Genomic DNA, 15996 nt, shown 5'->3' with positions numbered 1-15996 from the left:
CCCTAACTCGACCACTGCAGCCCACTTCATTACGGTGCCAGACGTCTTGCCTGCCGGCGTTCGAGAATCGTTGCGAAAGTGCCCCGCAAGCAGCCAGCAGAAGCAGGAGCTGCAAGCCGTCCTGGAGTCTTTCTCACCGATGTTCACGGAAACACCTGGAAAGACTGACATTCTGCTGCACCGTATTGAAACCGGTGACGCGCCGCCTCGGAGGTGCAACCCTCGACCGATCAGCGTCCACAAAAGGGCACTCCTTGATGCGGCGCTCGAGGAAATGATCGACACCGATTCAGTACGTGAGTCGAAGAGCCCCTGGGCATTCCCCGTTGTTCTCGCCCCGAAAAATGACGGAACAGCCAGACTCTGTGTGGATTACAGGCGGCTTAACGATGTGTCCGTACGAGACAGCTACCCTTTCCCCAGCATTTCCTCCGTGATGTACGCACTCGGTAACGCGACCGTGTTTACAACGCTGGATTGCAGTCGCGGGTTCCTTCAGATCGAGATTCACCCATCAGACGTTCCAAAAACGGCTTTCATCTGCCACAGAGGGTTGTTCGAGTTCACCCGACTGCCGTTTGGCTTGTCTAACTCTCCAGCCAGTTTTCAACGCCTGATGGATGTTGTACTTGGGAACTCGAAGTACGAATTTGCCATGGCATACATGGACGACGTGGTTGTTTTCTCGAGAACTATCGAAGAGCATGTCGAGCACCTTCGCATTGTACTTGAGCGAATGCGTAATGCTGGGCTCACGATTCATCCCGGAAAGGTTCAGTTAGCCGCGCCCAAGATTAACCTCCTTGGATTCGTTGTGGATAACGGCACGCTCCGCCCCAACGAAGATAAGTTGCGCGCGCTAACGGAATACCCAAGCCCACATGACGTAAAGAGCCTACAAAGATACCTCGGAATGATTGCGTTCTACGGGGATTTCATTCCACACTGTTCCGAGATATCGCAACCGCTCAATCACCTTCTAAAAAAAGGCGTCAAGTGGTGTTGGGCCGAACAACAACAATGCGCATTCGCAGCCCTTTCAAGAGCCGTGACTGACAACGCTTGTTTACAGCTCCCAGACTTCAACAAGCCGTTCGTTCTGCAGACAGATGCAAGCGACTGTGGCCTGGGTGCTGTCTTGCTGCAGGAGTATGGCGGTGTGCTTCGGCCAGTTGCTTTCGCGAGCCACACGCTAACTCCAGCCGAGCGCAACTACAGTGTCGTAGAACGTGAATGTCTCGCTATTATTCATGCTCTGAAGCGCTTCGATATGTACCTAGATGGCGCAACGTTCCAGATTCAATCTGATCACTTAGCGCTATCATGGCTAAGGGGACTTAAGAATCCAGCTGGACGTCTTGCTCGTTGGGCGCTTACGCTACAACAGTACGACTACTCCATTGTGTACCGCCCGGGGTCAACTAACAAAGTTGCTGATGCTCTTTCTCGTGCTCCACTTCCCGAGGAACACTCGCAGGATATCCATGGCTTGGTGACCGTCGCGGCCACGACACGAGGATCCCCAGATTCACGGTGGGGTACATTGGTGAGCCGAGAGGAGCTTCGCAAGGCGCAGCTGGATGACGGACTCTGCCAACGCGTGTCCGCTTGGCTGGCAGCAAGAGGTCCAGTCGACCGCCCAAGTGAGGAGGAGTTCGACTCCTACTTGATGAGTGACGACGGCCTCCTGCTGCGCTACATCCCCCAGGCCGACGACGATCCGGATGGCTCGGCATTCCGGACCGTGATACCCCGCAAGCTACGTAAGCTTTTCATCCGATACATGCATGACTCTGCCTTGGCAGGACACAGCAGTGGGAGCAAGACTTACGAAAAGTTATCCCAAATCGCTACCTGGCCAGGCATGAGGCAGGATGTGCTCCGATAGGCTCGTAGCTGCTCGGTGTGCCAGAAGGCAAAACCACGTGGTGGCCAGCCCCCCGGTCTCATGCAACGAACCGCGAGTCAGAGCCCTTGGCAGATTTGTTGCTGTGACGTCATGGGCCCCTTCCCACGTAGTACCCGGGGTAATCAGTACTTATTCGTGGTAACCGACCACTTCACGAAGTGGGTCGAGTTATTCCCTTTGCGGAAGCTAGATTCGCAAAAAATCTGGGAGTGTCTACTCGAAACATTCGCTAGGTTTGGCTTTCCTGCACAGCTTGTAAGCGATAATGCCTCCTATCTCACGAGTAAGGTGTTTGTGGACGCATGCGCGGTACTGGGAATCAAGCACAAAAGAACTTCCCCGTACCACCCGCAAGCAAACATCACGGAAAGGGTAAATCGAAACCTTAAGATGATGCTAGTGGCCTACACCGAGCGCCTCAAGGACTGGGACGCGAAACTGCCCGAGCTGGCATTCGCAACCCGTACAACCACTAATCGGTCAACCGGTCTCACTCCTGCCCAATTTAATTTCGGCAAGGAGCTCGCATTCCCGCTTTCTTACAGCCTCCTTTCTACAGAGTCTGGAGGAAGGCCTCGCCCCTACGTGAAGTTCGCAGAGGACCTGCGAAAGCGTTTCTCCGATAACCTTCGAGAGGCCAGAAAAAATCTAGACGTCGCCCGGGTACAGCAGGCTGAACAGTACAACCGGGGCGACGTGACTTGCAGTTCGAGGTGGGAGATATTGTGCTCCGGCGTACTCACCCACTGAGTGACGCCGCTGGAGGCTTCGCAGCCTCCCTCGCCAACAGGTGGGAAGGTCCGTTTCGCGTGCGTGAAAAGTGCTCGCCACTCACTTACAAACTAGTTAACTGTGAGTCTAGTGAGGAAACCGGGCCTGTTCATGTCACCGACCTTAAACGATTTTTTCAAGCAGAAGACGAAGATTTCTCGCAGGACCGGAACGACACTGACGGCAGTCCCGTTCCGGAAACCCCCTTGTCTCCACCGAGGCGGCGGTATAACCTGCGACGTCGGTGACACCAAAGAGAGAGAAACCCTTTTTTTTTTTGTCTCCTTGGCCTCTCTCGCATTTTGGGGGTAGTTGTCTACTTCCACGGATCTGCCTCCTTTTCAAGAGAGGGGGGAGAAGATTGTGTGCCCACCTCAGACCCGTTATTTCAAACTTTCTGGAAGGGGTGCGAAGATAACGTTAAGCTCAACCCTCAGCTGAGCTCCATGTCGTCTGCTTCCTTGTTTTTCTGTGGAGCTGGCTCATGGACACCACCGTCACCACAGCCGCCATCGGAATGACACGGCGGCCGGTCTCATGGTGGACCGGGCCACCAAGGACGTCGGCGCGCCAGGGGCAGCCCAGAGAACCATGGACCACGTGCAGAGCAGCCACCTGCTGGAGGCCTGGTCCAGAACAAGCTCAAGTGACAAGCTGGAGCCGACGGAGCCGCCGCGCTCGTCAGCAGCCGCCGCGCTCGTCAGCAGCCGCCGCGCTCGTCCAGCAGGCGCCGGCCGGACTTACAACGTCAGTCCGCCCAACAGCGCCATCCACCCCCTGACGCCCACAACGTCTCCCGTCATCGACATGCCGGACGAAGCTTGAGGGGGGGAAGTGTGGGCACCCTGGCGGCTCCCCAGCCAAGTTGCCCGACTGCGAGGCAAAGGTGCCGAAGTTTTCCCGCGTGGCGGCGACGTCACGCCAGCCACGCGCACATCGGATGCGCCGCCTTGATAAGGCAGATCAGAGGCGGCGCACGGAGAGTCGCTGCCTGGACTCCGGCAGCGCCGGTAGCAATGTTAATCGTCTTGTCCATGTCCAATTAAATGTAGTTTCTTGTTGTTGAAACCGTTGGCTCCGTGTTATTCCTCCGGGTCGGGTATGCAGCAAGGCAAACCGGCCACAGCCTTCACACGACGCTGCTGCAGGCTCAACAAGTTCACGAGTAGCAAGTTACTACCAACGTTTAACAAGGAGCACCTTTCTCAAGGTAATCATATTTAAAGATAGAAATGCATTTTATTTGGACTCGCTCGACATTTGAACTGCTAGTTTTGGGAATGCCGTTCAAAACAACCTACGCCTACTCTAGCTAGAACCTAATTAAGGAACAGTACAGCGTCAAAAAAGCGGCCGGCCTTTTTAATTCATTCGCTAATAATACTAATAATAATAGTAAAAATAATAACTATTTATTTGAGAAGAGGAGCATATCCCCGGTGCAACGCAGGTTCGTCAAAGCCTTCAAGGGCTTGTTTGACAAAACCAAGGTTGCAGATGCATCAAAATAAGTATCACACATACACACGCAAAACATAAATATGAACAAAAAAACTTGTCAAATTCATCAGTTTTTACAGCAGTTCCAGCTGAAGCCTTGGGCTCCCAATATAAAAAAAAAAATAGAACTAAAGAATTTTGAATGCCACTACACTGGCCGGTTGTTTGAAGACATTTCTACAAAACGTAGGAGCAAGTGCTAGTGTCGCAGTCTTTGCGAAGTCGAACTCCTGGCTAACGAATCTTCCGTGAGCTGAGAAGTCGGAGAGCGAGCTGCAGTATGTGCTTACTGTGCTCTAGAATTGTGGAGAACAACGAGCAAGCTCAACGTGCTATCGAGTGCGGTACCGCATTACACTCACCGGCGCGTGTTTCCAGAACACCTCTCATTATAATTCATTTTGCTTGCGTGCTATATTAATTCACACAAAAAGCCGAAAAGACAAGGCGATGTGGTGCATTGGTTAGCACACCCGACCGGATATTTTGGCGACCCCCAAAATATTTTGTCATTCGGGGGCTTCGTATGCGCTATTCTTTTCGGTGAAGTACTGTTCACTCATCTGCATATTTTCGATTTCTACCTCTTTGGAGGCCGACCAAGATAACGAAGGTGCCGCCTGAGAGAGCTTCTCATAAACATAATGTGCATGTAAACATATTAGGTGACCAGGCAGCTCCATATGCAGCTGAGGAGCCAATATATTTTATTACTTTGTTGGGCCCAATTCTTCCTTTATGCATAATCTAAGTATAGGAAGAGAACAGGGGCATGGCGCCCACTTCGTTAGTTACCAACCGAAGCACGCACGGACACGAAATTTCGTAGGGTTATTCAAGAAATACTCTAATCTTTAACAGAAAGTTATAGCATCGTTTCCTACTCTAAAGCAAGCAACAAACAACAGTAAAAATGGCCGGTGGAAACCTGAGGCAGAGCAGCGGCCTTTTCGTAGTTTTGCTTTGGGTTCGGTCGCCCTCTGCTTGACCTCCCCCGTACTCATAAAATGGCAAACGCCGGGAAGCGTATTTGGAAAAGTCTGTCGTGTAAGTCCGCACGCAAATTTCGGCACTTTGGTTGGCGGGTTTTGATGGACGTCCCGTCGCATGGCTTAAGGCCTGATCATACCAGCGGCAACGGCACCGCCGGTCGGCGCCGCTGGGCGGCATTGCCATCCGGTACCCCAACGGGAGGTGGCCACGTTGGCTTCCGTTTAACGGGCGTTGTAGTCACGTGACAGCACTAACTCCCACGTCCTTGCAATCGCGCGCGCGCCTCCAGCCGGATTTTTTCTTCATTCGTCGTCTGCTCTTCCTTAGATTCTTCCATTTCGGCTCTCATCCTTCGCATGTATCAGCACTGAAACCGCACTGACTGCCTACATCATAGAAGTCCGTGATGACCAGGTCATGAGCTTGAACTTGATCCTTCTTGTCAAACCCTTGCGATGTCGCCGCGTTCTGTAGGGAATGAGGCGCAGGTTTTGGGCCCGGCCAAGTTGGTGCCACCGAGACAGAATAGGACAAGTGAGTGCTTTGTTGCTCGGGCTGCACGCCAGGTATAAAGCCTTCTTTTGAGAACGTCACCATGTCAACACGATATCCGTCACAACGCAGGCGACATGCGGCAAGTGAAACAGAGAAACTCGTGTTATTACCGAATTTCTTTCCGATAATTTCTCGTCAGTTGTCCTTAGCTTCCTTATCTTTGTAGTCTGGTTTCGTCTTGTCTTATAAAAAGGAAAACAGTCGCAGAGTTTCGAGGAGCCGCTCCGTGGGTAAAGGGATTGGGGGAGATAGGGATAGCAGACGAAACGAAACAACGCAACGCTCCTTTGTAAAGCGTAGGCGCGCGAAGTGGCTTGCGTGTTGCCATAGGATCGCAACGTCACTATCTATACAAACTCGCATTGGCACCTTTCTTTCGAGGCAAGAAATGGCCAGCCCTCAACCACACACGTGCAGGTTACCTTGGCTGGGCTCGGGGGTGCGCCGCGGGGGGCGGAAACTTGTGTTGGACTTCAGGCCGCGGCGTCAGGCGGCGCGCGGCAAGCCTCCACGACGCTTGTGTGGTCGTGCCTGTGTTGAAAAAAGAAGAGGGGGGCGGGGGGCAAGCACACGTCAATGATTCAAGCAATAACCTTTAGGTGGCTCTTGGATTCGTTTAGGCTTATCAGGTAAGCAAATACATGAGTCGCCTAAAGGCTGTGCATGGATTACTAGAACGTGTTCACCCAAACTTTGCCCCCACCCCCCTCCCCTCTCATCTCTCTCTGCCCGTAACAAGGCAACGTATCTCCTATAAAAGCGAGCCATCCAGGGTGGCAGAATGGGCCTGTTAAGCCCATTCTGCCACCCTGGATTAATTAATTAATTAATCCAGGGTTTACTGAGGCTTTCAACCAGGCTTTTATTTCCAATTTTGGAAGCACAAAGAGGAAGATGCCGGGACGAACGCTGCCGTTGAAGACTGACAATATCCTGTCTCACTGACACACGTTGAAAAAAAAATGAAAATATCAGAGATCAAAACAAACAAAGAAAAAGCTTTCCCGAACACAACGTTAGCAAATATCGCTTGCGTTGCGTGTACGTGATTGCAGTGCCAGGTGTTGCCATTTTGCCGGCCCGGAAATTCGTTAGTTCGAATTCGTTTCATGCAGCGAATACTGTTTTAACAAAGAAAGAAATTGCTTCCTGCTGTCCTTTGTATATTTTATACTTCGAGATTTCCAGAATGCTCAATGTAAATCGCTGTAGATGCGATGTAAATGTAAAAAAAGAGAGGTTTTGCCGTTTCGGATTACGAGGAAATGGCTAAGGTACTTCGGAGACCTTACCTCGCTCGTTTACTTACCTTTGACGCCTGCGCTGTACCACTCGTTTGTATGTATCTCCATACTCAACAATGTTTCCCTCGGAGTCAACATAGCAACAGATATACCCTATGATGGTTTCAAATCATGGAACTTGACAAGCAGTGTATTAATACCTAAATTCAAGAAAGGGATAAAAACTCGTTAAATGAAAACTGGATTATGTTGAAAAAACATCGTGACTGGCACTTGGACAAAGAGACGAAGAAAACACAATACATTTTTTACTTGTCCCAGTAGAGGTTTTTTTTTTTTTTTTTTTTTTTAAACATCAACTTTTATTAGCTTGCCCAGTTATCTATCCTAATAAAAATGAATTTAGATAAGCGTCATTATAGCAAACGTATTCTACGTTTGGTAGTAGAGGGAACATGGAACCCACTTTTCCAATAAATATTTCTTAGATATAAACACAAGTTATATGTTGAGGATTCAGCCTGAGAATGCACGGGACTATTTCGACCAGGCAGCGGTTTCCTGCTCCAAGATACACAAAAATTACAATCAAATCGGAACACACGTGTTCTTAATATCTGAGTTATGCAAGGTAAAATCAAAATGGGTCGGTAATTTTACATCCTCCGGCGATATTTTTCTTTATGAAGTGGTTTAAACTTCGAATTCTTTAGATCATTAGAAATTTTTTCATCGGCCATAAAAGCATTTTGCATGTGTATAAGGACGTTTTTAATGGAGGCAATCATTTCGCGGAAATCACTCACTTTTATATTCTCAGCCACAGGTGATTTTTGTCTGAAAACTAAACAATATACTCCTGAGATAATCCCCTGTTTATACAGAAAGGAAAGCTGAACCTTTATTTGAGCCCCTTGAGTTAATTGAAAATGTAACGTTACCCTCCAGAACGCCTAAAGACGCCGTAAATAATAAATTAAACCTATCGGAAAGAGAACATGTAATTGTACCAAATATTTTTTTTCTAACGTCTCATCTACCGAATCGGTACCTTATGTCCACGAAGTTGGGTAAGCAAAGACCACGTTTCTGTAAAATTAGAGATAGCAGAACGGGACTGGCCCTGAAAGTAATTTCTCTTGGCTGCCCGAACAAACGCATTTGCGAAATTACGAGCGCAGCGAAATTCAGTCTTTAATTGCGTACGTCGGGGAGAACGCCTGAATTTCTTCCTTAGTTACTCTGTTTTGGATGGCACGTAAGATGCCAGAATTCAGCCAAACGTATTACTCGCCATGTTTTCTGATTTTGATAGTCTTGTTGGAGTGATTCGTAAAAAAACTTAAAATTTGTTGAAAAGTATAGTACACGTCGTTATAGAGTTAGAATCAGGTCTTGCCAATAAAAAACGAAAACCACTTCGTCAAATATATATATTTTTTTTATCTACGATTTCAATTTGCCTTCTTGTTTTAGCTGCTAGGTTAATAAAGTTTTCGGACGCAACCTGACAAGCTATGAAATATAGATCCGCTTTCATTTGTGATTTACTGCTGAAGTAATGATCGAATTTGACGTACGTTAGTGAATATGATACACGAAAGACGTGATGATTTGATCACCCAAAAGTCCTTCTCGTCTTGGCGAGTAAATAATGCTTTTGATTCTGTCACTCCAGTCGAACCGGAACTTTTTAGGAATCTATAATGAAATCCCCAACTAGGCAAACTATCTCGACAGACGAAAATCCAAGTAGCATTGTCCTTCGCTCGTGAGGAAAAAGATCTAGATTTGTCAAAAGGATACTATAAAGCGCCAAATCTGACCAGCAGCAGTGTGCGTTCCAAATTTTTAAGGAAGGTAACTCAGAGTTAGAAAACTCAATGTCAGTAACATTGCGCAACCCCTTGTTTCTCACCAGAAGTCCTATACCTCCTGACCCTTCATGCTTGCTAAAGAAGCTGGTGTAACCACACAACTAATATTGTTCGCTCAAGTTATAATAGATGTTAATATCTGTTAAACCTGAAACATAAAAATTACTGGTTCAGTAGAGAATATACATCAACCTTTAATGACATTGTATTAAATGAATCGACAACTAATGTAATTTCGCTCAGCGGGAGACGTGACGTTTTGCAATGCTTCTATGCCTTAGGCACTACTGTATCAGCCTTTTCTCTCTAATTAGGGATAATAGTTTTTATTTCCACACTGACATTTCTCTTAATCGTGATGTTGCAAATATTGTCGACACGTCTCTAACTGTTATTGTTTTCGAAACACGTATATTAAGCAATTAAAAAAAAATCCGCAGCTTTTAAATATTATTTCGCTCTCATTTGCGAAGCCGTCTTGAGTTTTCTTCTGTTTTATATAACAGCATTGGAGAGACTAAGTCTTCTACAATTGAGCGAGTTCAAACAAAATGTATACGTGTCTTTTATTCTAGTTACCTACATTTCGGGGTGTTTATGATTATCAAAGAATATGTAAACTGATTCGCTTGCACATCTTGTGTAGTTGACGGATGTTGCGTCATTTCATGCTTTTGCATAAGGTTGTAAGTGGTGTTGTTAGTTGCACAGCCCTACTGAACTGTGTAGATTTAGGTATTCCTCAAATGTCTAGCTGTGTACGCTCATTGTTTTATCCTTCGGTTTTACATAACACCGTTCCCATTACAAGTTTTCAACTGTTGTTTAAGCAATTCGATTCAAACCTAGATAAATTTGATATTGCTATTTCTGGATGCGAACATTCAGGAAGCGCACTGAGATCTTCATTTAGTTATGAAATATCAACGTTTGTTTTTGGGATGTGGATGTTCATAATTTTGACGCATTGCATCACTAAAGAGGCGTGTAGTTGTTTGTGTGGCACTGAGAATAAACCAAACGAATGAAAGTTCTATAATACAGGGACTGCAGTATTTAAGGAGTGTTTGTTTACATTTGTTTAAAACAGAATAAACGTTCGTTTTTAACAGGGTTGAGCCTATTCGTTATTATTTCCATGCTAAATTCAGCTAAAAAGTCCCGTGACGTCAGGTTCAGTTCCGTCAGCTTCGTAGCTAAATATAGCCCGGAAACTGAATGGGTGTAAAGGCAACGTGAAGATAGGTCACGTGATGTCAATTTCCACGCTTAATTCAGCGGAGAGGTATACGGACGGAACAACGATCGCAAGGACGAATTGACGGAGACTTTTTGGGGATCAGGGGGTTTTGTTAAAGAAGCATTGCATATTTTAACACCTCCATTCAGAGGGCGCAAGGTTATTGCATGCGTCAGGCGAACTACACGCGCAGAAAAGAATCTTCTCGGCCAGGTAGAATTGGCGGATCTAAGCGGTTAGTTTCGTCACGCCGCCGCTGCCGGCATGGATCTTGAGAACTGTAGTTTTTCTGCCCGCGTGACAAACTCCCTGGAGCTCTGCTGGAGCTGAGCATGACGCGACACGGGGCATCCCGTTCATGCAATGGCACCTGCCCCTTGTGAACTACAGTTATAGCGGCGCCACGCAGGCGTAGAACGTTTATGCTGAATTGGTGCTCTAATCGCAACCCCGAGGCAGATCCGCTCGTTTTCATCAAATGCGCGGGAAACTGCACGGAATCTTTAATCAACCACGTTCGCAACCGCTTCGCCAATGCGGTCCACCTGCCAGTGTGAATGAGGCATCAGGGAGACCGGTCTATTGTATACGTCCGCGAAATAGCCGACCGGATGTCCCTTTTTTCGCAATGCCAACGTGGAGCCAGTGGCGTCACGAGGTTCAACGGCACCCGGGGCGGTAGCCCGCCTCGACACCGCCCCCCCCCTCCCCCTCTCTTGCGTGGCCCACCGCGCCCCACTCTCGCGTGGCCCGCCGCGACTCCCCCCCCTCCCCGCTCTCGTGGCCCGCCGCCACACCCCTTTGAGCCCTGCATTCGGGGCGGTCCGCCGCCCCTCCCCCTCCCCCCCGCCCCCTTGTGACGCCACTGCGTGGAGCACACAGACATCCGCGACACAACGACTGCGAGCAGGATGGTAATATTAACTAAAAAAGAACACTAAAGCCCCCCGCGTACACTCATGATCAAAAGAAATACGAACAACGGAGCGCGCACCACCCCGAACCTGAAAAACTTTCAAGCGGAAAAGGGTGATACTTCTCCGCAAAGATTATTACCGGTGTTTGCACAGTCTTCCGTAAACTTGACTATACGTGTCCCGGAACTCGCTTTATTCATAGTAGGTTCAGCCATGAATTGCTGCGCTTCGTAAACAAAGCACCATCAGTGATGACCTCGTTTTCTTGCACTCCATTTTGACCATTTTACATTTTACATATTGAACATTTTCACTTGGAGTGCGGAGTTACCTTACTGCGTGTGATTTCTTTCACATAACCAAAGCCGTGCTTTAGTGCAGCATAATGATTGCATCGATGCACACAGGCCACAGTGCCAAAGGTTTATTGGAGAATGACTCCCCTTCGGTAAACCGTTTCACTCTACGTTTGACCGCGGCCGACGCATGTAATCCGATGGGGCCGAACAACCAGTACCAAAAGTGCACCGTAAGGGCGCACATCGTCTTTGTGCACTTGATATCATGGTCCAATTTGGGAGGGGGGGGGGGGGCCGGGCCCCATGACCCCCCCCCCCCCCCCCTTTGGCTACATGCCTGGTTCAAACCAATCACAGACGGTCAATGCGCCGCCATCCCGCGCTTTTTAGGTGCGCGATTACTCTAGCCATTGAGGGCAAACCGTCGAGCACTACGAGCGCCGTGCTTTTCACTTTTGGCGCCGCTTTATTTCTTTAGTTATATCGTGGCATCGGCTTCGGTCGGAATTGAAGCGCAATGTAGTTTCGTTGCTTCAGTCGAATGAGTAAGCAGAATCTCTCAAGGCGTACGAAACTCCTGAGACTGCGCGACCTGGCGCTGCGGTGCCGCAAATACCTTCGAAGGCTCCACGTCAATATTCCTGCCAGCCACTTAAGAGCACAGCGTGAAGGCAGTGCCGAATCAGATATGTAAACTCTCACGCGATGAATAAAATGCATAAACCGTCACTTGATTTCAATAAGTGCCGAGTTCTTTCGGCGGCACCCTCTTACGGTTTCCGTTCGCCACGTCAAAGCCAGGATTCGCCTCGATGTGATTGGCAGCCTTTGCTTTTTCGTGAACAGGCGATTGGGCAGGCATGATCAGCTATGGTTTGGGCAATCGCGAATGCCGACCACATCGGCGCTTTTGGTCGCGCACGTCGCTCATACCACCCACATTTTTCGATATGAGGCGCGCTATATAAATATAAATGGAGTGGTTGCCGCTCCGTTTTCGTGTTTATGTTTCCTGTGACTGTACGTGTTGTCATAAACTTCACGGATGTGCATTTTTACTTGCCCTATAATGTACTTTTGAAGGCCACTTCGGTAAGCAGAGAAAAGCAGTTAACTTTTGATTTTCAACTATGACCTTTCAATAGGAAAAACACCAAACACATTGCATGTTCATAAAAAAAAAAAAAAAAAAAGTTTCGGGCGTTTTTAATCTTTAAGTGAAGCATAAACAACGTTTCGAAACCGAACAATAGAAGCACTTGTCTTTTTCTCTTTTTTTCTTTCGAGGAAGTAACATGTGGTGTGTAAATATCGCGTAAAAAATATATTTGTCCCTGCTCTGAAAACAAATGGAGGAGAAGACCTGATATACGATTCAGACGAACGTTGAACATTATTCCGTTTCGCTTATGACCGCAAGTCTCTTTGATTTTGTTCAAGACAACGCAATGCTTTCGGTTGCCTTCTTCGTGTTTCTAACAGCGGCTCTTCTAGTCCCTTCAAGTAAGTTTATGAGAAAATCGTGATTGAAAATAGATATTTTATAAAATAACGCCGCGTGTGAATTTTCTTACTTAGCTCGTACCATAATTCGTAGATATCTGAGGCGCATATTTGTTTAAATATGACACAATAACAAATTGCGTTAAAGATATACTACTGATGTATTGTATTTTGTCTTTTTATTGAACCAGATCATTTGGTGCATTTTTATTTTTTCATACAGTTTCCCAAACCTATTATTAATAAATCAAATCAGCCTGCATTTCAATGGCATTTTTTTAGAAACGGAGTAGGTACTTCGCTCTACATGTGACTGATGTTTCGAATCGCAGATGACCTTACGATGTACACCTTCCTACAATATGAAAGTCCCACTAGAGAATGCATTTCAAGGTGAATAGGCCGAATTCGCTTTGAAAAAGGCAACATTTCTTAGTTCGAAAAAACAGATTCAACTTTCTTTGTTAGCCTCATATATAATTATATGTTTCTTACAAGTGTGGACTTAACAACAACGCTTAAACTGATTAGGCGAAGAGATCTTTCATATTGCAAGTAACTTTACTTCGTTTAATTTTAAGCCAGAGCGAAGCCGATGCTAATAGCCCTATACTCCGATTCAAGCAGCGTCAAAACACAACGTCGTCTTTCGGTGTGCATGTTATCATTAGCTTAGCCAATCAAGCCCAGGCGTGTGATGTGACCTTACACCTTTATTTTATCATATTTCGCTTGTCTTGTATGACTTCTAGCATTTGACTACAATCCGACTTATAATAAAATGACGTATAGATATATTCAATTTTTTTATTTATTCATTTCGAGTAACCTCGAAAGGCCTCATTGGTACAGTAAGCACGAAAGAATGATGGGTGAAACTTCGTAATTAATAAGCAGGTATCTCAAAGCAATAAATTTTAATGAGCTCGTTTTTTTACTCTCATTACGGCTAGTTTATTCTGCAGACGTATGAAGATTTCAAGAAAAACGGCACTTTAATTACCTTCTTTTGGTAAAGCATTTGCTCCTTTTTGCACTCCTGGAGTGTGAAGAATCAGCGGGCAAAAGTCCCTTCTTCATACAAAGACGATAGCCCGAAAATACATGACTTCCTCTGAACTCTAGTTTTAGATCTAATTAATGTAGATTCCCCCACCCTGGAGTTCGCAAGTAAAACTTAGTGCTCGGAGTTTTCAGCAAAAGCTTCCAGCACTGCTTTGACAACATCATTGTCAAATGCCACTCCGCCCCGCCCCTCCCCTTTTCCCCGGAAACACCTTTTGTGGCCACCATGTAATCGTTCACATATGTAAAAAACCTAAGAGCACACTTGCCGTCCAAGTATTGTTTCATAGCTCGATCGCACATTGCCAAAGATATATCACAAAGTACGGGGGCTACAGTATAGCCTATGAATCTTTTTTTTTCCTTTTGTTCAGAGTAACCACTTTCAAACCGAAATACCGTCGAATGAAAATACAGCTTGAACACTTCCATGAATACTTCAACGGACGTACATTTTGCGTTCTGACACTGAAGCACTTCATCTGTCTTGACACAGTGACGTATCGAAGCAAATAAACGCTAACCGGGAACGGAATAAAAAACTTCCTCAATGTAGATATTAAAAAAAAAAAACACCTCCGAGTTTGTTTATTACCTATCTCTAAGGAACTCCACAACAGCTTGCGAGTTCTACACAAGAGACTGGTGGAATAATTAAAACGTTCCCAACTGTTTCTGAAGAAACCACACTCGAAAAAAAGCTCCTGAGTCTGCTTTCCCGCACAACACTTGGAGAGCCAATCACCGCAACTTACGGAGGCAGCTCTGCAAATGATATTGCCGAAACATATGTTTAGACGAAAAATGCAGTCTGAGTTGTGGCATTAAGCAATGCAAGCGTGACGTTTTGCATTGCTTAATGTCACAACTCAGATTGCGTTCTTCGGTCTAAACATATGTTTCGGCATTGTCATTCGTTGAGCTGCCTTTGTAAGTTGCGGTGATTGGCTCTCCGAGGTTTCGTGCGTGAAAGTAGACGCACAAACATATTTTACAGTGCAGCTAAGCAGTGTTTGCCAAGCGCCCACCTTATAACAATGGTCGTAAATAAATGGCCCAGCTTGAGTGTTTTTACAGCAAAGAAGGCATCTAGGAGATTGTTCTTGCTCTTCCTTGCGCCCTTCTCCACTCCAAGTTAGCCAGCGCCAGACCATCACACAACTTCAGTGCAGCAGTCTTAACCTTCTTCGGATCGAACGAAATTAGTTTAAAGTTCTTAAGAATGGCTGCGATAGACTTAGACTTAAACATGTCCCGTGGTAGCCTGGCAAAAAACATCCCCTCTTCTTGTCTACCTTTAAGAAGCCAAGCTCGTTCTTTTTATTTTTGGGTGAATGAAAAAAACCCTTTCCAACGTCCTCCGCGCCTTGCGTTGACGACGTATTAGTGTTTTTGTCACAACGTAACAAACAGTCAACACACTGTAAAACATATTCGTTCCTTTCTTTTGTATCAGACCTATCTTAAACCTAGCGCAGCACAGCTAACTGTTCACGCGGTTTCAAATGTGGTTTGACACTGTACTTGCCTTTTGCGAGAGTTCTAAAGACATATCCTGAAAGCTGGACGCCCCGCTTAGCACTTGCGATCGGGTCTGCTTAGGCATCCCACTTCTAACTCATTGCGAAATAAGTTCTGTCAGTCTTTTCAGCAGATGCTGACATTTTCGATGTTTTCGGAGTCCCTCTGGTAAAGAGCCGCCCCCCATATACAACATTTTCATATAGTCGTGCAGTATACGCACCGGCCTCCAGTTCCTCAGGAGATCCGAACGCATTTTCAGCATCCTAAGGACTTCTTTGGCATGACCCCTGGAAAGCTGCATGCAAATACTCTCAACCTAGATTGGCAGCAGCGATCAAAAGCGGGAGGTCATCTACCCCTGCACTGCGGAACTTGTTTGTGTCATCCTTTTTCTTACAACATCACGATCATTGAAAGATGAGCTGATAAGACACAGGAAATGATTAGATGCGTGTGAAATAAATAACCAGTGCGAAAACAACTGCGAAACCCAAACTTCAATTTACTTACACAAAGAGAAATAAGACAACCTTTATGGACATGTGTTTGCACAATACTGATATGGTGGTTTGCTGTGTTTTTTTGTTTTTTTTGTAGAT

The 15996-nt window shown here is 46.5% G+C and overlaps 1 protein-coding gene across 1 annotated transcript in view; it reads left to right on the top strand.

The window, feature by feature from the left end:
- Positions 1-12753: 12753 nt before the first annotated feature.
- LOC115311275 overlaps positions 12754-15996 on the top strand; it is an 87450-nt gene continuing 84207 nt past the window's right edge. Inside the window, exon 1 of the mRNA XM_040220294.1 lies at positions 12754-12808. Coding sequence (XP_040076228.1) covers positions 12754-12808 — 55 coding nt within the window. The remainder of the gene's footprint in view (positions 12809-15996) is intronic.

Source organism: Ixodes scapularis, unplaced genomic scaffold (genome assembly GCF_016920785.2).
Source record: "Ixodes scapularis isolate PalLabHiFi unplaced genomic scaffold, ASM1692078v2 PGA_scaffold4__175_contigs__length_147842914, whole genome shotgun sequence".
In the NCBI taxonomy this organism is placed as follows: Eukaryota; Metazoa; Arthropoda; class Arachnida; order Ixodida; family Ixodidae; genus Ixodes; species Ixodes scapularis.
The sequence above is the reverse complement of the archived record's forward strand: the minus strand, read 5'-3'. Positions and strand labels throughout refer to the sequence as shown.